Below are 24814 nucleotides of genomic sequence, written 5' to 3'. Positions count from 1 at the left end.
GTATACATTGCAAGAAAAGCAGGCATATAGGGATAACAACATTCAGTACAAATCAATTTCTGCACAGCTGTCGAATAAATCATACATAAATGTATAACCGGTATTTCCTGAACTGTATATATTATAATAGTAGGGCTGACACGTGACCACTGGGGATCATGCCCAATTAACTGTTTGATAATGATGTAGAATCATAGACTACACAGTATATGTTTTATTGATTGTCTTATTACAGGACATATTTACATTGTTTATCACATGACAGGACATATTTACATTGTATGTCACATGACAGGATATATTCATATTGTATGTCACATGACAGGATATATTCACATTGTATGTCACATGACAGGATATATTCACATTGCATGTCACATGACAGGATTTATTCACATTGTATGTCACATGAGAGGACATATATTCACTTTGTATGTCACATGACTGAACAGTTGTTTAGTAACCATTCCTGTTGTTTCTGTCTGTTGTTTAGTAACCAATCGTGTTGTTTTTTGAAGGTACCTGGTCCATCAGACCTATGCTGCGACTTTCCCCACCACTTGTTGTTTCTGTCTGTTTTTTAGTAACCAATCCTATTGTTATTGTAGGTACCTGGTCCATCAGACCTATGCTGCGACTTTCCCCACCACTTGTTGTTTCTGTCTGTTGTTTAGTAATCAATCCTATTGTTACTGTAGGTACCTGGTCCATCAGACCTATGCTGCGACTTTCCCCACCACTTGTTGTTTCTGTCTGTTGTTTAGTAACCAATCGTGTTGTTTTTTGAAGGTACCTGGTCCATCAGACCTATGCTGCGACTTTCCCCACCACTTGTTGTTTCTGTCTGTTTTTTAGTAACCAATCCTATTGTTATTGTAGGTACCTGGTCCATCAGACCTATGCTGCGACTTTCCCCACCACTAGAATGGAGGATGTGCCTGACTCCTTCCACTCGATGAACCATGCTGAGAGGATGATGAAAAAAATGGAGGGCTACGTTTCTAAACGACAACTTTGTGATGTTGTTTTATTGGTGGGAAACAAACGCATTCCAGCACATAGACTCGTTCTCAGTGCTGCATCGGATTACTTTGCGGCCATGTTTACAAATGACGTAAGGGAAGCCACTATGGAAGAAATCAAAATTAACGATGTTGATCCTGATGCAATGGTAGCCATTGTGAACTATTCCTATACAGGTAAATTAGTGGCCATAATTCTTACAGATTCCTATACAGGTAAATTAATGGCCGTACTTTTAAGATTCCTATACAGGTAAATTAATGGCCGTATTGTTCAAAGATTTTTATATGGGTAAATTAATTAATGGCCATTTGTTCAATGCAACCCAAATTAAAAAAAAACTTTTGCTCCAAAAATGATCTTTACAAGCTGCATCCTACAAGGGCCAGCTGGCCAGAGCTTTATTAATGCAGTAAACACACTGCCAGTCATGTTTCTAGTACGTAAACTGTATAAACCAGGTGCTTCATGCAAAATATTTTTCACACACGTTTCGACCATTAATGTCGTATGAATGGTTTGAGCCTTCTCCCTGTAAAATATATACTGTACACGAACTTACTTTCACATGTGATTTATTTTCGCAAATTTTGCGACCCAAGTAAATTTGTGAAAGTTTGTCTCTGCAAATTTACGTCATGGATTCTGATAGGAATTTCCAGAAAGTTTTTTAATCTGCGAATGTTAATCCATGAACTTGTTTTGAAATGGAAATCGCAACATTTAAGATAATTGGTTTACAGTACCCCTGATATACCCATCTTGTCCTAGTACAATATGACTTTTACGTGTTCAAAATGACTCCAGTAGCCATTCCAAACTGCTGTAAACTCTCAGTTTCTCTACAGTGATAATAGACATTAAATAGACCCATACACACAGGTACTGTCTATAGTATTAAAATGTTTTACTCTTGTAATCAGTTTTAAAACTAATTCCATAGCAGACTGGATTCTGCACCTGATAATTGTGTCAATGATTCAAATAGTGTTGTATACAAATTTAAAAGCAGAATTGATTGATTTTGTTGTACAATATTCCTAAATTAGCTGCAGTAATGTAGCGTTTGTTTGTTTACTAATTACTAAAAGATAGAAAAGCCATATTTGACGAGCACATTAGGTAGATAGCGGAGCTAATAGAAATGTCACATTAACGATATTACACCTGTCAAAACATCGATGACACGAGTCTGGGATGTTGTACAATTGATACTGTTTGTTTTATCTATAACAAGTCTGCCTTGATGATCAGTTGATCATATTGTGCCTCAGGGGAGCGATCCCGACCAATAAACTTACCCATGCAATCACTACAAAGGGGAGACCCGCCGTGATATCATATTCATACATGACTACCTTTTCCTGGACATTTTATCAAGGCTTTCTGCGGCGGTGAGCTGGGATATTTCTGAAGCCTGATGGCGTCTAGATAGCACCGTCTGCTTGTTAACAATTTGTGTGATAGGAAATTACAAATTTACCAGCAGATTAACAATGTGCTCGTCAACTTTGTCATCAGAAATTTCCAGCAGATGTGATTCACACATCTTAGCAGTTAACCTGATTATATTTAATGTTTGTGTCCAATTTAAGATAAATTGATTTTCATTATTCATCTCCACAAATCCCTTTGTTTTTAGATAATTCGATGAAATCATACTTTATGTGTCACAATATTCAGCTGCAGGGCCCAGTCTCATGAACATTCCTTAAATAATATACATACAGATTTTAGCAATTTAAACATCATCGAAAACATATCCGTAACTACAAACTTCCGAATTCAAATTTTATATCTAATAATTATAAGATGTTTATTCTGTTACATGTTTTGAACAATACTTTATATCTTATGTATTTTGCTATGTCTTTGTTGTTACTTAGGGAGAGAACTCATATAGGCTACGTCTGTTGTCTGATCCCTATTCAAATATTTTTTTGAATAAAATTTGTTGAAATTGAAATTGAAATTCCCTAAATTTAAGGAATTCCTTAATTTTCCAAAGAAAGCATTACAAAATTTAAGGAAGGCTCCTCAACTTTAAATTTTTTTCTTAACTTCTGTAATACTTTTCTTTGAGGAAATTTAAGACAAGGAATTCCTTAAAGTTAAAGAATGTTGATCATGAAACTGGGCCCAGATTATACAATGATTGGGGCAAACATTTTTAAAGGAAATATAATTTTATTATTTAGCATACAATACAATATGGTAGTGTTTTAATTCATTTGTCTGTCATTTAATATGTCATTACCTTAGACAAAGTTAAACTATTATAATAATACCTGGTATAATGCTCTCACATAAAATATTTTGAAACTGAATGCATATACAGTGGACCTGCGATAATCTGGACGCTGATAGTCCGGAAAACTCACAATCTCGACGGAAATGTCAGGGAATGGATTTCCGTAACGTTATTTATACTCACTAGTCTGGAAAATCGGATTCTGAATCCGGAACTCCATTTTGGGAACGGAATGTAATTTTCATTGATAAATTCCCGCAATAATCCGGACAATTTGTTGTCCCACGGGCCGAGAAAATCCAAGGCGAGCTAAAGTCATGCGAAAATACACACTATCACTGCTGTCATAACTATGGCTGCCAGGTCATAGCCACGGGCGTTTACATGAACACCTTTCACACGGGTACATGCAGTCATGTTAATTGTAACGGTTCATTGGTTTTCTATAGGAGATCAAACTTCATAGTTGTAATTGAGATATGCAATATATTTTTAGCCACACGGTTTTATACATGCAGTTTGAGCTTGGGTATGGGGTACATACTGTATGCTGTAGATACTGGTTTCGAATGCAGAATATATCGCTCCGAGTTTCGGATGCAATAAAGTGAGAAAATACTCGTGGAAGTTAGACGTGAACAAGCGCGTGGTTGTTACACATATCTGTAAGTCAGAAAGCAAAGACTTGTGGAAATGGTCAATAAAAACACACAATATACAAAATAACAATTATATTAGTTCTTAAAATGTTCACAACTATTTGTTATCATAGTTTTTAATGCCAAAAACGTAGAGGATATTGATCCTTGGTTAGGCATTTTGAAACATAATTTGCCGTACGACAGATCAAGAGTGGGATATGTAGCTATAAGCATACATAGTACACAATTTAAGATGGCTTTCGGTTTTGTGTTTTGGAAAAGAAATACGTTTATTTGATATTCTTAACGTAGTAATAACAAAGTATTTATTATAACACATGTATATTACTTAAAGACGCTCCCCCACTGACAAATGGTACTTTTTCACAATTAAAAACAGGAGCAGACAATTAATATTTTTTTCAGTTACAAAAGTTACTTAGTTACATTACCACCGTTGAAAAGTTTGAGCTTCTTATTTTACTTGAAGTTATAAACATCAAAAATAATTAATTGCATCCCGAAAAAATTCCGTGGCATATACAGTGGACCCGCGATAATCCGGACGCCGATAGTCCGGAAAACTCACAATCCGGACGGAAATGTCAGGGAACGGATTTCCGTAACGTTATTTATACTCACTAGTCCGGAAATTCGTATTCCGAATCCGGAACTCCATTTTGGGAACGGAACGTAATTTTCGTTAATAAATTCCCGCAATAATCCGGACAATTTGTTGTCGCCACGTGCCGAGAAAATCCAAGGCCATCTCAGTCATGTGTACAATACACACTATCATTTGACACTGAGTGTGTTGTCATAACGACGGCTGCCAGGTCATAGCCACGGGCGTTTACCTGAACACCTTTCACACGGGTACATGCAGTCATGTAACGGTTCATTGGTTTTCTATAGGAGATCAAACTTCAGTGTTGATTGAGATACGCAATATATATTTTTAGCCACACGCTTTTTAAACATGAAGTTTGAGCTTGGGTACGGGTACGTATGCTGTAGATACCTTACATGTTTCGCATGCAGAATATATCGATATGAGTATCAGATACAATAAAGTGAGATAATACTTACAAAATTAATAAGAATTTTAAATGTATGTAAATCTATTCGAATTCATCGCCTGTGGTATAAGATATAAAGGCTACGGCGCCCGGCACATGCCATAAAGTGTGTGACATTGTGCACGAAGTTAGACGTGAACGGGCGCGTGGTTGTTACATACGTCTGTAAGTCAGAAAGCAAAGACTTGTAGAGATTGTCATTAAAACACACATTATCCAAAATAACAATTATATGAGTTCCTAAAGTGTTCACAACTATTGTTATCATAGTTTTTTTATGCCAAGAACGTAGATGACATTGATCTTTGGTTAGGCAATTTGCCATACGACAGATCAAGAGTTGGATACGTAGCTATATGCATACATAGCATATAATTAACTATGGCTTTAGGTTTCGTATTTTGAAAAAGAAATACGTTTATTTATTATTCTTAACGTAATGATATATATAAATACCTATAAAACATACCAAACGAAGTATTGATTATAATACACGTATATTACATAAAAGCCTGTCATCGATTACAAGGTCAAGGGGAGTAACTCGTACGTGACAATTTAATTGACTAAGAGCACGGAATTCGGCAGTCCGGAAAACTCGTAATCCGGACGGTTTAGACTGGGAACGAAGGTGTCCGGATTATCGAGGGTCCACTGTATATCCTATGATATATATAGTACTGATTGCACATGCACCAAAGGCAAAATGAATTATTTATATTATTTTTTGTGTTAATTAGACATATATATACACGATTAAACACCAATTATTGTTCAAATGATGAATATCATTTATGCTCTATCGGCGGTGGAACACCTTAAAAGCCTATCATCGATTACAAGGTAAAGGGGAGTAACTCGTACGTGACAATTTAATTGACTAAGCACACGAATTCGGCAGTCTGGAAAACTCGTAATCTGGACGGTTTAGATTGGGAATGAAGGAGTCCGGATTATCGTGGGTCCACTGATTCAGATTAATGGTTATAAACAGTACAAGATCACTTTCTGTTATTACAAACATTAATAGAAACCTTTCATAGTGGGAGATCCCTGCAATTCTTAATTCATAGTAACTAAAACCTGTATAATCCTTAAACTTGGCTATATCGGTCAAAAATGCAGGACCCGGTGACATTATGGGGAAAATGTTGTCCTGTGACCTTGCATAACAGGTAACTAGCGCTTGTCACACATTTATAAAGGTCAATGTGATAAAGGTTATGTGAAAGGTCAAAGGTCATATCAAAATGGCAGTGAGAAATGTGAATGAAATTGGCAACTCCTGCCTAAAAGCAAAGAATCTTTTCATATCAAATAACATGTATATGATGATGAATTCACTTTTGCACTACTCTCTTTTGAAAATACAGGTAATTAAAGCTTAAAAAACTCTGTAATGCTAATATAAGCATCTAACGTTTATCTCATGAATAAAACTGGTAGACACATTTACATCATATCTATTGATGTATAAGAGTCTTTTTTGAAGTTCAATATCCAATGTGCTATAGATTTCAAAGTCTGTTAAGTGCTGACAGCTATAAAAGTGAGTTATCCCCTGTACATTCAGTGATCGTTATTCTCTCGTGTGACGTGACTGAAGTAATCTATCATCTGCTCGAGGTCCCAGAATAACAGGCTTAGTTAATCAGGCAGATAATGTTACCGAGAATGGATTAATCAGGCGCATGCATGTGATGTACTGAAGTTGTCTGCCCCTTGTCTCCATCGTAATTGGTCACTGGATCCCTTCACACACTTGATTTGAGGCTAAGTGTCGAGCTATTACAAGGACACATTGTAACAAAGAGTTAATCCTATGGACATGTTCTATCTGTGCAAAATACATCTCCGGGGGTGATTATTGAGTGCAAAGAACAGGATGTACTTCAATATACAATCATTCAGATGTTAAGATTACAATTAGATTTACTCAACTTGATCTACTAAACACTTCATTATTCTGGCTGAAGCTAAGTCTACCTTAGCTTCCAATGCAGAGTTTGGTTCAACTCCTGAATAAAAAATTCAAGTTAATATTATTATTCATTATTACATAAATCTACTACTGTATTCGCAGCAATAAGAGCCTCCATCCCTATTATTAGCATCCTTCCCCCTTTTTGAGGCCACATGTTGGTATTTGGTGCATTAAAGGTTGGAATTCATTTACATTTACGTTGGCCGTCCATCCGTCGTCCGTCCGTTCGTTTAAAATCCTTTAAATCGCATGGAATGTAACCAAATTTGGCAAGATACATCCTTGGGGGAAGGGGAACAGAGTTTGTATATATTTTGGCTCTGACCCCTTGAAGCATAAAGAATGGGTCTCAATAGGGAAATTAGAGGTAAATCGTAATTCCTTTAGAAAAGAACAATGAACCTGTAATCAGAACATTGCTTGGCATTACAATAACCAGGTGAGCGATACAGGCCCTCTGGGCCTCTTGTTAAGTTTCAAAAGGCATAATCTTCAATATTGATAATGTGGTTCCTATCCTATCAAGATAATTGGGCGTTTTCAAGATCTGTTGAGAAATTTTACAGAGTATGATGTGATTCCTTGTTATCAATATAACCTCAATATCGACATTGAACCTACTTCTCAAGTTATTTGGATCTATATTTAGATACATGGTATATGGATATTGGAATCTTCTATAATTCAAAAAGTGTAATATTAACCATTCAGGACAAGAAAAAAGATCATATGTATATATATGCTGGTACACATATCTTGATAGAAATAGGTTATGATATAAACAAAATTAACTTTTTTTCGAAAAAACCCACAGAAATAGAAAAAAAATATCTGTCTTGTTTTCAATTCTGTATTGATATTTATTCCCATAGTCCAGTACTGCAAACAAACTTTTTTTAGCATATTTTACAGGAAATTAAAAATTACAAATTTGATCATTGCAAAAATATTACCAGGTACAGGAACAGCAGAACTACATAGGTCTGTATCATTAAATTAAAGTAATCAACTTAAAAAAGTCATTTGACCTGAAATGCAAAATTTTGTCCACACAAAAATAATTGGTTTTACACAGTAGCCTATCAGGCCAATACATTTCTCCACTTGCTGTGTATAAGATGGCAGTGTCCTAGCTATATATATAGCTCCATCCATGACATGATGAGCAGAATCCCAGACAGAGTTGAGTGAGAGTTAAAGAGATTATTAGGGATTAAGAACATATGGCCTGGTAATGAAACAAAAATCACTCACATGGCCTGGTAATGAAACAAAAATCGCTCACATAATGATTCTCTGATCATAAAACTGTTAATGGCTGGGAGGCACACAAGATGAAATGACATAGAGATCAAAATTAAGGCCCTAAATGGGATTCACCGGTGTCATTAGGGCCTCAGTCACCAATTCTAGGCCAGAGGTTGTGAAAATTTATCGCCTTGATTAGCTCCTGATGATGGTTGGCTTGTCACCGTGCCTGGCATGGGAGGTGCCCTATGGTAGGACCCTGACAGTGCAAGAGTTTGACTTGGCACTAGTCCTTTACAGGGAGTAGCACTTTGCCTGTCCACACCACTGGGAATACACGTGATATATGATGGAATTAGAGTTTGTCTTTATTCTCTTCTGTCTAAAATCATTTATGGGTTTCAACTTTTGTGAAGAAGTCAGAAATGGTTTTTTTTCTGGATTTCTAGTGCATATGTTGCTAGGGTTGAACAATTTTGAAATTTTAGCTTTTAGTTTTCTTATTTCTTCTAAAGAACAAGAAATTCAACAGTCAACAAAATTTCAAAAAAAAAACGTAAACCAATACAAAGCAATTGCAATTGACCACCTGCTTAATAAGAACACTCTCTTGGAGTCTCAATTGACCAATTTCAATACATTTTTTACCTGCATTTGAACACCATTTAGCTTTAAAAAGCATTTAATGCATGCCCCACAATGAATGATGTATTATCAGGTTTGAATGTTTGTTAAGGGAAATGTCAAACCTACCTTAATGACCACCTCTGTATAAAGAACACCTGCTTAATAAGACCATTTTCTTCGATCACAAATGGACAATTTCAACAAACCTGACTTATGTATAAAGATCACTTAGCTATAAAGACAATTTTATCTTTGTTCCATGTGCGGTCTTTATAGACAAGTTTGATTCTATTCATGAATGTTAATGAGGGCACTCTGATTAATCAACAATATTTTATATATTTGTAGGTAACATATCTCTCCAGGAGGACACGGTGGAGAACCTGCTATCTACTTCCTGTTTACTTCAGTTGTCCGAGGTGGTGGAGGCTTGCTGTAACTTCCTTATGAAACAACTTCATCCCTCAAACTGTATCGGGATCCGACAGTTTGCCGACGCTCAGGGGTGTACTGATCTCTATAAAGTGGCCAACAACTATGTCATGGTAAGTCAAAAAGTACCAACTACTGCATGTTACAATACGGCAATTTTGCTGTGCCAAAAAGATGTGGGTAAAGTGCGATTTACCATCAAGTAGTCCCACCTTTTGGTGATTGTGACGTCATATTTTGACAAGATTTTTGTAACGTCAGAATCCATGAAATGTGGTACTAATAAACAGTAAAGTTGTACTTGACCCAAGTCGTTTTAGCATCTCGAAACCTTGGTATTGAAGATTTAAAGTGAGGTTTGTATGATTCAAGGACCTGGTCTGAACAATATTCATTGAGGTTTTAAGTTTAGGATGAATGTATTTAATTCAGTGCTGATTAATCAAGGCTATAGGACATCATGAATCCAAGGTTAAATGTTTGTTCTGAAATATTGTTCTAGTCTGAAGTCTAGTGAACTGTAAAGGCTGAAGGCAGCTGTGGGGTGGACTGTTGTCCAAGGCTATAGGTCATTGTGAATATTTTCCAAGACTGAATTTATTGTGAATATATTCTAAGGCGGTCATTGTGAATATTTTAAAAGGCTGAAGGTCATTGTAAATTTTTTAAAAGGCTGAAGGTCATTGTAAATTTTTTAAAGACTGAAGGTCATTGTGAATACTTTAAAAGACTGAAGGTCATTGTGAGTATTTTAAAAGACTGAAGGTCATTGTGAGTATTTTAAAAGACTGAAGGGTGTTGTGAATATTTTAAAAGACTGAAGGTCGTAGTGAATATTGTCTTAGACTGAAGGTTATTGAGAATATGTTTCAATGCTTAAGGTGATTGTCAGTTATCCAAGCCTTAATGCCATTGTGTGAATATTAATTGTCGAAGGCTGAATGTCATTGTGAATATCATCAAAGGATTAAGGCTGTTGTGAATAGTGTCCAAGGCTAAAATGTTTGTACAAGGTCGAAATGCAAGCTGAGCTTTATCATTGGATATAATCTTTGTCCAGTCTTGACTTCAGACCACTGTAGATGTCAGAGATATTGAGAATGACCCTTCAAGGATAGATTTTGTCTGCAGACAGTAGGTCTATTATAGGACTTTATTGAAAATTTATCTCAATAGGTTGTTCTGTGTCCAGATTTTAATGGTATCATTTATTGACGGACATATCAAAGACAAAGGTTACCTTAGAGACAGGTTGTTTCCCAATCTGGTATTAGACACGAATGGACCCTTGGGTGATATGTCTACCATGGCTTTCGATTTCACTGACAACGTGTGAAGGAACCAGTCAAGTGGACCCATTGAGGTATCTGAAGAGGCATATACATGTACTTTGTTCATTCGCAATCTAAGACCGTTGATCCCGCCAAGAGGATGTATATCTAATGATGCTTTGTTTCCGAGTTAGTACAACACTTATGGGGGCGAGAGTCTACGGTGCCCTGGGGCTCGAACCTGACGGGCACTAAAACTACTATCAGACCATATACCATTGATTACCGACGATACTATTGACACTGTGTGGTAGAAAATGTCAGATAAGTTATTGATGGTGTGAAAATGTCACTAGAGTATTACACAATCTTTGTTTGTGGGGAAATATCACATAGTTAACTCCCTTGGTAGTACTCTTCAGTGGTATAAAACAATTGTCTGGGATCATGTAATGTGTCTCCTAGCTGTAATCTTGTTATGGAGGGTTTGTAAGTGTATATTATAAGCTTTTAGTTTGACATTTAAACATCTGTGAATTGGTACATATAAACCAAGAATTTTTTTATAATCTGTTATTCTTCTTCCTCAATGTGATTTGTGACCAAAGTTTGGTTTACGATCAATCTGTAGTGGCACAGTGGTTAAGGACTAGAGATATCACAGATAGCCGTGTAGTCAGGCTGACATTGGATATATACAAAACAGCTGCTAGATAGCAAACATAAAACAGCTAAAAAAACTTTACAAAAATACGATTAGGTGTGTTCGAAGTGAAATAAAATAAACTTAACAAAAATACGATTAGGTGTGTTCGAAGTGAAATAAAAAAAAAAATAACAAAAATATAATTAGATGTGTTCGAAGTGAAATAAAAAAAAAATTAACAAAAATATAATTAGGTATGTTCGAATTGGAATAATGTTGTAATGAAGTCTGATTAGCTTACAATCATTGTCAACATCTACATTCTTTGCTACGTACATATTGATAGCTGATAATATAAGATGGTTCCATGGTTGGTGGTAATGTCTTCCAAACTAGTCCACCAATAAAAGTTGTGGGTTACAAGTTTGAATCCCATGCGGGGCAGTTGCCAAGTACTGACCGCTGATCAGTGGTTTTTCACTCCAGTTTTCCTCCACCATCAAGCTTACATGACCCTGATTGTTAATAAGATATAAAAAACTAAACAAACCAAATTTAGTAGCCGCACAAGAAAGCATGGTTATAGTATAATGTCTGCTATGTTATACAGATTCTGTAGATATCACCTGAGCCAGTGAAGCTTTCAAAATCTCCTTGTAGAGATTACAAACATTCCTAAAAACCTATTTGTCTTCAGCGGTTTATAGTAATCAAGGCCTTGATGTGTAATGTCATTCTCCAGGAATTGGGCGTTAGATCAGACAGGCTCTTAACACTGATGGGTCTGGTCCCATCAGATCAATATTTCATTGATACTATCAAAGAGATTTTCTATGATGTGTACGGCAAGGTCTATGTTCATTGTTTTATAAATTTTACTTTACTGCAAAATGTTTGAATGAATGTAAGTCATTGATTACAAAATCATTTAATGTTTTCAGGACATCTTTAAACATGCAAAACCAGGAATTTTGCATTTACTAAACATTAAGTTTATTGTCTGCTTTCCAAATGTTGACTGAAAAAATATTTGCATGAATCTAATTAATAAGCCTTTGATGAAACATTGTTGAACTTTCACTTTTTATTTCCAGGACAACTTTGTACATGTCATGCAGAACCAGGAATTTCTGATCCTACCTGCAGAGGAAGTTTGTCGTCTGCTGTCTAATGATGATCTAAATGTTCCCGATGAGGAAACCATCTTTCAGGCACTGATTATGTGGGCGAAGCATGATATGGCCAACAGAAAGAAAGTCCTCTCCAAACTTTTGTCTCATATACGTCTTCCATTAATGTCTCCCCAGGTATAATTCCTAAATAGTCAAGATTTTTATTGCGATATTCTCTAATCAAGTAAAAGGTTAACTTAATTTACCCCGCCTACAGATCTGATGTCAGAACCTTTATTCTGCTACATAAGGTTGACGGCATTTCAGAAAATTTTAACAACATCTGTAACTAAAATGATCATGCAGGTTTTAAGAGTTTAACAGTTGAAAGACTATTTTGTAAAATTTAATAGATTAAACCTATATAACTACAAAAGATAATAAAAGTTTAAGAATTGAAAGACATTTTCAGAAAATTCAATGAAATTCTTCCTTTAGGTCATGAAAGTGAGTTGAAAGACATTTCCAGAAAATTTTACAGATATTTATAAACTTTATTGTTATATATATTATGATAGGTTCTAAAGGTCAAAGATAATTTGTGACATCTATTGGTTAATATATGAAATACATCTTTAATTGTTGATCTCACCAATAATATTCCAAAATAAAGAAAATACAAAAAAAAAGGGAAAAAAACAACTAAGAAAATGGAAATGTTTCAGAAACTGTAAACATTTTATCTGTTTGGAATGTCCACATGTCTCCCATTATATGTGTTTTATTATCCCCCGCCCAACGAAGTTGGCGGGGGATATACAAATGGGTTCCGTCCGTCCGTACGAATGGTTTCAGGAGCAGAACTCTAAAACCAGTAGAGATATTTCCACGAAACTTCATACACACATTGGTCTTATGGTCTGTAGTGCCTTTTGCTATTTTTAGGTTTTCATATTTTGCATTTTTTCCGTAACCATGGAAACATTGCTGAAAATGGCAGATTTTTGTACCAGGTTCGTTTCCGGAGCATAACTCTAAAACCAGAAGAGATATTTCCACGAAACTTCATAGACACATTGGTCTTATGGTCTAGTAGTGCCTTTTTGCTATTTTAAGGTTTTTACTTTTTGTACTTTTTTCTGTAACATGGAAACATTGCTGAAAATGGTAGATTTTTGTTTAAGAATCATTTCTGGAGCACAACTCTAAAACCAGCAGAGATATTTCCATGAAGCTTCATAGACACATTCTTCTTATGGTCTAGTAGTGCCTTTTGCTATTTTAAGGTTTTCACTTTTTGTACTTTTTTTCTGTAACCATGGAAACATTGCTGAAAATGGCAGATTTTTGTGTAAGAATCGTTTCCAGAGCACAACTCTAAAACCAGCAGAGATATTTCCATGAAACTTCATAGACACATTGTTCTTATGGTCTAGTAGTGCCTTTTGCTATTTTTAGGTTTTCACTTTTTGTGCTTTTTTCTGTAACCATAGAAACATTGCTGAAAATATCATATTTTTGTAGCAGGTTCATTTCCGGAGCATAACTTTAAAACCAGCAGAGATATTTCCACTTCATAGACACATTCATTTTATGGTCTAGTAGTACCTTTTGCTATTTTTAGGTTTTCATTTTTTGCACTTTTTCCTGGGTTTTTTTCCCATACACATAAGTCTCCACAATCAAACTTACTTCAGCTTTGATATCTCCATTGGCGGGGGATCTGAATGACTATGTCCTTGTTTTCAATTAGTAATTAATTGTCATATTTTATGTGTACAGTTTATCGCCGACCACGTGGAGACAAACGCCTTATTCCGCGAGGACAAAGAGTGTCAATATCTCATCATGGAGGCACTCAAGTATCACCTTCTTCCTGAGAGACGTTCTTCATTCCAAAGTCCACGCACTAAACCTAGGAAATCCACTGTGGGTGTTCTCTACGCTGTGGGAGGCATGGACTGTACAAAAGGTACTACATACAACTTCATTTGGGGCTCAATAAAAAAAAGAATGTTGTAACTCAAGTCAGACACGAGTTTTAAACAAAAAGTTTTAGAAAATGTGCTGTAGAAAAGGTATTCCAATACACAACTACTTCATTGGTATTTAACGTATTAAATACTTATACAAGTGAATTTTATATCCCAATTCGGAGTTTTGGAAGATGGGCTGTACCAAAGATAATATATGATAGAATTACTGCTTTTGATGCTAACAGACAGGAAAATATTCTGGCCGACTCATTTTAGACACGAGTTTTAAACAAAGACTTTGGGAAGCTTTTAGCTATACAAAAGGTACCATAGTACAGCATTACTTCTTTCCTGTTTCACTTAGGCAAATTAGGCAAATTCGTACTGAGTTTTTAACAAAGAGTTTTCACATACTGTAATCATAAAAATCAAAATTTAGTTTGACATACTGTAATCATAAAATCAAAATTTAGTTTGAAAATTGATTGAAGGCAAGACATAAATAAGAATATAGATTTATATAAAGCTCTGAAGGCTGAAGCAGGAGTTTACCAGGTGCTCAGCTAAAATGAATTCTTTGTGTTTCATTGTCTGCATTCTTCATACAAATCAATTTGCAATGTAGATCAAGGTTTTGACTCATCTACTAAAGGTATTTGGACTGGTATATCATACATGGCATTTCCTAATAAGGCAACAGAATAGTTCTAAATGAGATCACAATATTTAGTTTCAATTCATGAAATTCCATGTAGGGGAGTGACTGAATGTAAGCCCATAGCTTTTTTTTCTGGGGACTGAATGATTTCACTTCTCCCCCTTATTAACCTTGCCGGTCCATAAATGACCCAGACTGTCTAAAGGATGTGAAATAAAAACAAACATATCATAATATTTATAAAAAAAAACATCTTATGTAGCATCTGTCAACTGGCCTGTCCCACTACCCATAGGTGTAAATTCCATTGTGCAAAGTTAACCAAAATATCACAAAAATAAAAATGTATTGGTTAATGTACATCCTCAGACATTGACAATAAAGAAGCTTCACACCATCATTACAGCTGAATACTTCTTCCTGTATCAACAAAGTGGCATCCATTTTTTTTTCAAAGAATACTTACACACTTATAAATTTGAATCATAAATCATGTTTGCTTTCCCCAAGTTTTTAGAGGTATTATCGTGTGAGGAAACCAAATAAAAGGAATTATAAAGCAGCACATTTTACCAGGAACATGTAGGTGACTACATGCATATCTGTACAAGCCTATCAGAAACCATTGTTTGTCCTTTTTCAAACTGCTAAATGCTCTTGAATATTGTAGCAGGCCACTGTCTAACAGAAATAATTCCTCTTCTAAAGGTGGATTTCAGTTACAATTATTATAGTTGAATAGAACCAATGTAATTTTAAAACTTATTGTTCTGCAAAGAGTAATGAAAAAAAAACAAACAAACAAACAAACAAACACAAAAAGTCCTGGAGAAATACTACCCAAATACTCAACTCTTTGTAAAAGCAATGTAAAACAAAACATCACAAAAAAAGGCCATGAAGAAATACTACCAAAGTACTCTAAATTGTTTACATGTTTAACTAACATTTTGTTGGTCTGCAGTAGATTAGATATTTAAAAAGTTGTTGTTTCAGCACATTTTCACAATGTGCCATTTCTTCATTTGAGAAGCCTGCCAAACAGCTTGTACTTCTACTGCAGGCAAATTGAACCAAACAACTACACTGACATAATGAAAAAGAACAGACTCACAGAATTTAATTTTGCATTCCAATAATTTTGGAAACTTGTCTTCAGGCAGTGAGAAAAACAATGGCCAATTGATGGGGCTTTGGAAAGTTAAAGTGTAGCAATGCCGGTGTGCCAAAAGGAAATACAAAGTTAGCAAAGAACACTGTGCCAAAAGCTATTGGCTGCAAATGTGTTAAAAGATTACAACAATGTAAATGTTTCACTTACTTAATTAACATGTAATGGATCATCCAATTTACATATGGCATATTTTGGCGTTATGATGATTTGGAAATTCCTATGTTGATTGTATAGAGATAATTATAAATATTTCAGAAACCACACCAATTAAAGCCATATGTCAGATAACGTGTCATTGTTCAGTGTTTGCTAAGAAGGGGCCAGACTGACTGAGTGGGGTAACAGGGACTGAGTGGTTCATATCTTATCACCAGCCCTCCACCTTATGTGTTTAAATTTGAACCCTTTGTGGGGCAGTTGCAAGGTGGTTTTTCTCCTGGTACTCTGATTTTTGTCCACCTCCTAAACCTGGCATATCTCTGAAGACAAGGAGAGGTCGTGAAACAAAAACAACCAAAACTGTCTCAAAATTCAGTTTTTATATATAAATATATATATATAGTAACTAAAGAATGTATTATTTAAAGAAGGTGTTCAATTCATAAAAAAACAAACAAAAACCCATTGATATCAAAATGGTCAAAGGTCAAAGTATTTAATATTTTAAGAATCAGTATCAAGGACAATAGAAATGAGTGAGCAGAAATGTGTTAGAGTAAAGGGCATGTTTATTGGACAACCAATCAAATACACTCTGTTGATCAGGCTTCTGTTTGACTCTGTAATAATCAGTTAATTGCTATCTGGTGAACTAGAGGTCCAGGGTTCGATTCCACAGCGGCTGTAATGTAAACCTAATCAATCACTGACTATCTGATGTCTTGAGAGTTTTGATGTTGAAAATGTTTACAGCTGTAGAGGCTAGCACCTGTGACACAGCTAATGTTACAGCAGGTCTATAGTCCCCTACAAATACAATGTCTTCTTAGTGAAACATTTACACAATCAAAATACAATGCTACAAACTCAAGTTTACCACCGGTGAATGTGATGAGTGGGCGGAGTGTGTAGGGATGTGGTTATCATTTAGTGAGACAAAACTGTTTTGTCTGTTTATTGGTTTAACACTGTCACCTTGGATTTTCATTAAATCCATGTTTCTCTATGTAAATGTCATCAGCCTTGGATCAGCCACTGTAGCACAGCATGGCTGTTACATACTCAATCACCTCGTCCTAATCTAATTTCCTAGAAATTTTCCATTTAAAGCAACCTTTTGGGCTGAATTTGTATTTTGTATCGTGTATTACCATAGTGCGTGATTTTAATACACTGGCTCTCAAACAGAAGAGAAATATTTAATTACTCACATACAGCATTATTGTTGAGACAGATATGATTTTGTCAAATAATAATTAAGGTGTTCAGCTTAAAACATCTATTTGAATGTCTCTATATATAACACCTATGATGTATTGAGAAATTTGATTATCTTACCTGTCTCTAACGAGGAACCAGGGATGTCATTAATTAGAAATCAGGAATCCCGATCATCTTACCTGGATAATTTCTAATGATTACGAGAACAGGAAATTAATCATCTTGCCTGTTTTAATTAGTGATGCAGACTTCTATCTTATTTTTGGTACTCCGGCTCCATATGTTACTAGCCTCTAGGGGTACTATTAAATATTGTTAGATAATTACCTGGATTCTTCAGTCTATAAATAATCTAGCTGGTGATCACTGATATAAATTAATTGGAAGTCTGACTTTGGATTTCACAGAGATAACAGATTACATCATCACTACTAGTGTCAGTTAGGGGCACAGAGTTATATAAACACCCCTATATATGTAAGGCTGGACAGGAATTGAAGTGAACCCCTACAATTTATATAGTGCATTTTACTTTATAAGGTTCTGTGTATAATGATTAGTTGAAAAGTGTATTGGGTGGAGTGGGGGTAGGGTGGGGGTAAGGGATCTTTTGGTAGGGGGTGGGGGTAGGAAATCTTTAGATGGTGTGTGTATGTGGGTGTGAATGTTTAGGGATCATTAGGGAATTCATACATTACTTACCCCGAGTTACTGAGTCTGTCTGGCTCTCTGTCCTCAGTTGATTTCCAGAAACTTCTTCAAGGACCAAAAGGCCATAATACTGCTTTGAAACTGCATATGATAATAGAAGATGGTATGTATTTGTGCAATAGGTAGGTTTTTGAATTAAAAAAAAAATGTTTTGAAAAATCCAACATAACAACCATGACCTCATGGAATATATATATATTGGGATTTTTTGGGGGGACGTTGAATATTGGGGTCATAGTTTTCAATGGTTCTGGAAATGACTACCGTATCCTTGTAATGGGATCCTTTCTGACGGACAGATTTCTTGTTACCCATACTACTTTTTTATTTCTACTAAAAGTGTATATTTTTCTATACTTTTGCCATGAAATGGGAGTTGGGTATATATTTAACCTGTACGTGTTTACACATTCTATAATGTTATACCCCTATACAATAGTTTCTATATAATTTCTTTTGACAAAAATGCCAATAAATGAACTGTTCTGTCGAGCGGTCCAAAGAACTATTTGAATTGACTGTAATGTGCTGTCGGACCGGAGTGATGTCACACCTACACTTTGTGACGTCAATGTATTGTTTTGAGTCAACAAAACAATTATCGACTGGGTTTTTGGGCAACAGCTTATTTGTTAAACCCTCACACAAATTGTTTCCTTTGGCCTATGGCAGCAGTTTGTCATTGGGTCCAACAAATCATCTGTTAATTGTCCTCAATCCCAGTCAACAACTGTATAATGTTCCCTGTGTCTCATCTCAATTCTGTATTAAAAATTTGATAGACATGTACAGGGCCTGCATGTATCGAATGTTAACAGTACCGTATTTTTCCTATTAATAGTGCCTTCTCTAATAAGGGCGCCCCCCCCCCCATGTTTTTTGCGGAAAAAAATCAACTGATTTCATACAATTTTTGTGCCAGATTTTGACGATTTGTCTTTGCAGACACTAATTAAATACAGTTTCACATCAATCTGATACTTAACAGATATCCAATCAGCAGATATCCAATCAGCTAAATTTATTGCATTGGACAACTTAGGACATCTTTGCCAAGTATTTACACAAAGAAACAGCGAGAACGCCATGTTCAAAATAAAAAGTCACTTGAATGCCCCACACATGTGGCAACAACATTTTAGCAATGTTTTACAGATTTTATGAATACATGTACTTACTGTATATCTTTGATAAAGGTTCCTAAATAACATGAATATTATCATTTCTAAGCTTTTTATTGTGTGCTCTTGTAGGTATTTGATAATTTCCCATCTGCCACAAAACGAAAGTAGCGATCAAAAGCACTGTCCGTCATTGTACTTGTGGTAAACAAACAGGCTAGCATGAAATGCAAAAATTCCGTGAAACAGACATATTTAACCAATGTTTCATATTTCTGTTGCATACATTTCTTCATTTTTATGTAATTTCAAGACTTACTTGACTTCAAAATGTAAGTTGGTTATAGTAAGTTTCAGAAAAATACGAAACTAAAAGCAAGATGACTATAGTCTGTTACAGAAAAAACATATATAAATGGTCTCAAATAATGGTGCCCCTCTCAGCCATTTACCCGCACCCGGCGCCCTCATTAGGGAAATACGGTATCTATAGTGTGTTATAGAGGACTAAGGTTAGGATTGGTAACAGTATCTATAGTGTGTTATAGAGGACTAAGGTTAGGATTGGTAACAGTATCTATAGTGTGTTATAGAGGACTAAGGTTAGGATTGGTAACAGTATCTATAGTGTGTTATAGAGAAGGATTGGTAACAGTATCTATAGTGTGTTATAGAGGACTAAGGTTAGGATTGGTAACAGTATCTATAGTGTGTTATAGAGGACTAAGGTTAGGATTGGTAACAGTATCTATAGTGTGTTATAGAGGACTAAGGTTAGGATTGGTAACAGTATCTATAGTGTGTTATAGAGGACTAAGGTTAGGATTGGTAACAGTATCTATAGTGTGTTATAGAGGACTAAGGTTAGGATTGGTAACAGTATCTATAGTGTGTTATAGAGGACTAAGGTTAGGATTGGTAACAGTATCTATAGTGTGTTATAGAGGACTAAGGTAGGATTGGTAACAGTAGGATTGTGTTATAGGGACTAGTTAGGATGGTAACATATATAGTGTGTTATAGAGGACTAAGGTTAGGATTGGTAACAGTATCTATAGTGTGTTATAGAGGACTAAGGTTAGGATTGGTAACAGTATCTATAGTGTGTTATAGAGGACTAAGGTTAGGATTGGTAACAGTATCTATAGTGTGTTATAGAGGACTAAGGTTAGGATTGGTAACAGTATCTATAGTGTGTTATAGAGGACTAAGGTTAGGATTGGTAACAGTATCTATAGTGTGTTATAGAGGACTAAGGCTAGGATTGGTAACAGTATCTATGTGTGTTATAGAGGACTAAGGTTAGGATTGGTAACAGTATCTATAGTGTGTTATAGAGGACTAAGGTTAGGATTGGTAACAGTATCTATAGTGTGTTATAGAGGACTAAGGTTAGGATTGGTAACAGTATCTATAGTGTGTTATAGAGGACTAAGGTTAGGATTGGTAACAGTATCTATAGTGTGTTATAGAGGACTAAGGTTAGGATTGGTAACAGTATCTATAGTGTGTTATAGAGGACTAAGGTTAGGATTGGTAACAGTATCTATAGTGTGTTATAGAGGACTAAGGTTAGGATTGGTAACAGTATCTATAGTGTGTTATAGAGGACTAAGGTTAGGATTGGTAACAGTATCTATAGTGTGTTATAGAGGACTAAGGTTAGGATTGGTAACAGTATCTATAGTGTGTTATAGAGGACTAAGGTTAGGATTGGTAACAGTATCTATAGTGTGTTATAGAGGACTAAGGTTAGGATTGGTAACAGTATCTATAGTGTGTTATAGAGGACTAAGGTTAGGATTGGTAACAGTATCTATAGTGTGTTATAGAGGACTAAGGTTAGGATTGGTAACAGTATCTATAGTGTGTTATAGAGGACTAAGGTTAGGATTGGTAACAGTATCTATAGTGTGTTATAGAGGACTAAGGTTAGGATTGGTAACAGTATCTATAGTGTGTATAGAGGACTAAGGTTAGGATTGTAACAGTATCTATAGTGTGTTTATAGAGGACTAAGGTTAGGATTGGTAACAGTATCTATAGTGTGTTATAGAGGACTAAGGTTAGGATTGGTAACAGTATCTATAGTGTGTTATAGAGGACTAAGGTTAGGATTGGTAACAGTATCTATATGTGTGTTATAGAGGACTAAGGTGGATTGTAACAGTATCTATAGTTGTTATAGAGGACTAAGGTTAGGATTGGTAACAGTATCTATAGTGTGTTATAGAGGACTAAGGTAGGATTGGATAACAGTATCTATAGTGTGTTATAGAGGACTAAGGTTAGGATTGGTAACAGTATCTATAGTGTGTTATAGAGGACTAAGGTTAGGATTGGTAACAGTATCTATAGTGTGTTATAGAGGACTAAGGTTAGGATTGGTAACAGTATCTATAGTGTGTTATAGAGGACTAAGGTTAGGATTGGTAACAGTATCTATAGTGTGTTATAGAGGACTAAGGTTAGGATTGGTAACAGTATCTATAGTGTGTTATAGAGGACTAAGGTTAGGATTGGTAACAGTATCTATAGTGTGTTATAGAGGACTAAGGTTAGGATTGGTAACAGTATCTATAGTGTGTTATAGAGGACTAAGGTTAGGATTGGTAACAGTATCTATAGTGTGTTATAGAGGACTAAGGTTAGGATTGGTAACAGTATCTATAGTGTGTTATAGAGGACTAAGGTTAGGATTGGTAACAGTATCTATAGTGTGTTATAGAGGACTAAGGTTAGGATTGGTAACAGTATCTATAGTGTGTTATAGAGGACTAAGGTTAGGATTGGTAACAGTATCTATAGTGTGTTATAGAGGACTAAGGTTAGGATTGGTAACAGTATCTATAGTGTGTTATAGAGGACTAAGGTTAGGATTGGTAACAGTATCTATAGTGTGTTATAGAGGACTAAGGTTAGGATTGGTAACAGTATCTATAGTGTGTTATAGAGGACTAAGGTTAGGATTGGTAACAGTATCTATAGTGTGTTATAGAGGACTAAGGTTAGGATTGGTAACAGTATCTATAGTGTGTTATAGAGGACTAAGGTTAGGATTGGTAACAGTATCTATAGTGTGTTATAGAGGACTAAGGTTAGGATTGGTAACAGTATCTATAGTGTGTTATAGAGGACTAAGGTTAGGATTGGTAACAGTATCTATAGTGTGTTATAGAGGACTAAGGTTAGGATTGGTAACAGTATCTATAGTGTGTTATAGAGGACTAAGGTTAGGATTGGTAACAGTACTATAGTATGTTATAGAGACTAAGTGTTAACAGTAGGTGTTAAGAGACTAAGGTTAGGATTGGTAACAGTATCTATAGTGTGTTATAGAGGACTAAGGTTAGGATTGGTAACAGTATCTATAGTGTGTTATAGAGGACTAAGGTTAGGATTGGTAACAGTATCTATAGTGTGTTATAGAGGACTAAGGTTAGGATTGGTAACAGTATCTATAGTGTGTTATAGAGGACTAAGGTTAGGATTGGTAACAGTATCTATAGTGTGTTATAGAGGACTAAGGTTAGGATTGGTAACAGTATCTATAGTGTGTTATAGAGGACTAAGGCTAGGATTGGTAACAGTATCTATAGTGTGTTATAGAGGACTAAGGTTAGGATTGGTAACAGTATCTATAGTGTTATTATAGATGGTAACTATAGTGTGTTATAGAGGACTAAGGTTAGGATTGGTAACAGTATCTATAGTGTGTTATAGAGGACTAAGGTTAGGATTGGTAACAGTATCTATAGTGTGTTATAGAGGACTAAGGTTAGGATTGGTAACAGTATCTATAGTGTGTTATAGTGTGTTAGAGGACTAAGGTTAGGATTGGTAACAGTATCTATAGTGTGTTATAGAGGACTAAGGTTAGGATTGGTAACAGTATCTATAGTGTGTTATAGAGGACTAAGGTTAGGATTACACTGACCTTACCCTTTACCATCATCAGTTAGACTGTAACATCAGGTGGTTCTTCTTAATGTGATTACCGTCACTATGGCCTGACAACACAGAACAACAATTACACTGTCTCTCCTGTATCAATAATTAACCAGTTGTTGTGGAAAACTAGTTCAATAGGAACAATTTAATTTGAATTGGCGTCTGGTGGTGTCAGAAAGCCAGTTAAAGAAGGAGATGATGAGGGCGATTGGGCTTTACTAGGGGCAAGGTTAGACCAGGTAGTCTTATATAACTACGGTCACTTTTACTTCCATCATTTTATCAATATTGAATTTCTAGGTCTAACACTAAATCTTAGGACTGGAAATATCCCCAGACCATTAAAAATAGCATTAATCTATTGTGATCAAAGTAATGATTGCTAAAATGGGACCATACTGTTTCTGCAACTAGTCCATATAAGGGCATACATTAATTGTATTGCAGCTATAGTCCATATAAGGATATACATAAATTGATGCTGCAATAAGACCATGGAGCAGTATATACCATTACACTAACTGTAATTACAGTCAAACTTTATTAGGGGACATACTGTACATTGATGGTTACAATGACAGACTAGATATAGTGAGATATAGTGTTCATGGTGCTGAGGTTTCCATCCATCTTTGATGTAATTTCTATTGACCCATTGGGTGTAACTAATAGGAAGATAGTGTAATGATACAATGTAATGAAACAATGTAATGAAACAATGTAATTAATTCAATGGCATATATGTTGGTTATGGTTTAGATATAATATACGATAATTATATGTATAACTACAATATTTTCCCCAATAGTAATTTAATTGGAGAAATAATCATTCTGTTCTAGTATCCATGGAAACCCCTCTTCTGCCACAGTAAGACCACCGAGAATATCAATCCTCTGTTAACAATTTCAAAATCATTCTATTGATCTTGTCATTTAATACGAAGCAGTTGACAGATATGTGTTGACATCTTTGTTTATATATTCTATATTGTTGACAGGTGCAACTACTATAGAAAAATACGACCTTCGGACCAACAACTGGACACAAGTAGCCAACATGAGTGGACGTCGCCTCCAGTTCGGTGTAGCTGTCATTGAGGACAAACTTTACATCGTTGGAGGTCGGGACGGTCTGAAAACTCTCAACACTGTGGAATGTTACGACACAAAGAAAAAGTCATGGAGTCTCATGCCCCCAATGTCAACACATAGACATGGTTTAGGTAGGTCGTGTGATATTTAAAGTTCACATGGTATTCATTGGTTAAAAGCTTAATTATATAGTTTCTTTGTAACTATATATATAAATATATGCTTCAGGTATTTATAGTACAATCAATAGACAAATATTGTGAGTTATAGCTAGTAATTCTCATTATGTAGGAAATATATCTAGATTTTTTTTTTAATAATTATAAGAATAATTATACTTGTTTTCAGTTAAATACAAAACATATCTGGATGTAAGAGCACTTTGTTTATTGTTATAAAATTTGTGATTTAAGTTTGGATAGCACAGCACTTGTG

The 24814-nt window shown here is 35.3% G+C and overlaps 1 protein-coding gene across 5 annotated transcripts in view; it reads left to right on the top strand.

The window, feature by feature from the left end:
* LOC138327681 (kelch-like protein 5) overlaps window positions 1–24814 on the top strand; it is a 106197-nt gene that overhangs the window by 76180 nt on the left and 5203 nt on the right. For all 5 annotated transcript variants that reach the window (XM_069273980.1, XM_069273976.1, XM_069273977.1 and 2 more), the window contains 5 exons: window positions 880–1199; window positions 9202–9398; window positions 12297–12509; window positions 14097–14286; window positions 24286–24510. In XM_069273980.1, coding sequence (XP_069130081.1) covers window positions 926–1199; window positions 9202–9398; window positions 12297–12509; window positions 14097–14286; window positions 24286–24510 — 1099 coding nt within the window. In that variant the 5' untranslated portion in view covers window positions 880–925. The remainder of the gene's footprint in view (window positions 1–879; window positions 1200–9201; window positions 9399–12296; window positions 12510–14096; window positions 14287–24285; window positions 24511–24814) is intronic.

The sequence above is a fragment of the Argopecten irradians genome, chromosome 7, assembly GCF_041381155.1.
Source record: "Argopecten irradians isolate NY chromosome 7, Ai_NY, whole genome shotgun sequence".
Classification (NCBI taxonomy): domain Eukaryota; kingdom Metazoa; phylum Mollusca; class Bivalvia; order Pectinida; family Pectinidae; genus Argopecten; species Argopecten irradians.
The sequence above is the reverse complement of the archived record's forward strand: the minus strand, read 5'-3'. Positions and strand labels throughout refer to the sequence as shown.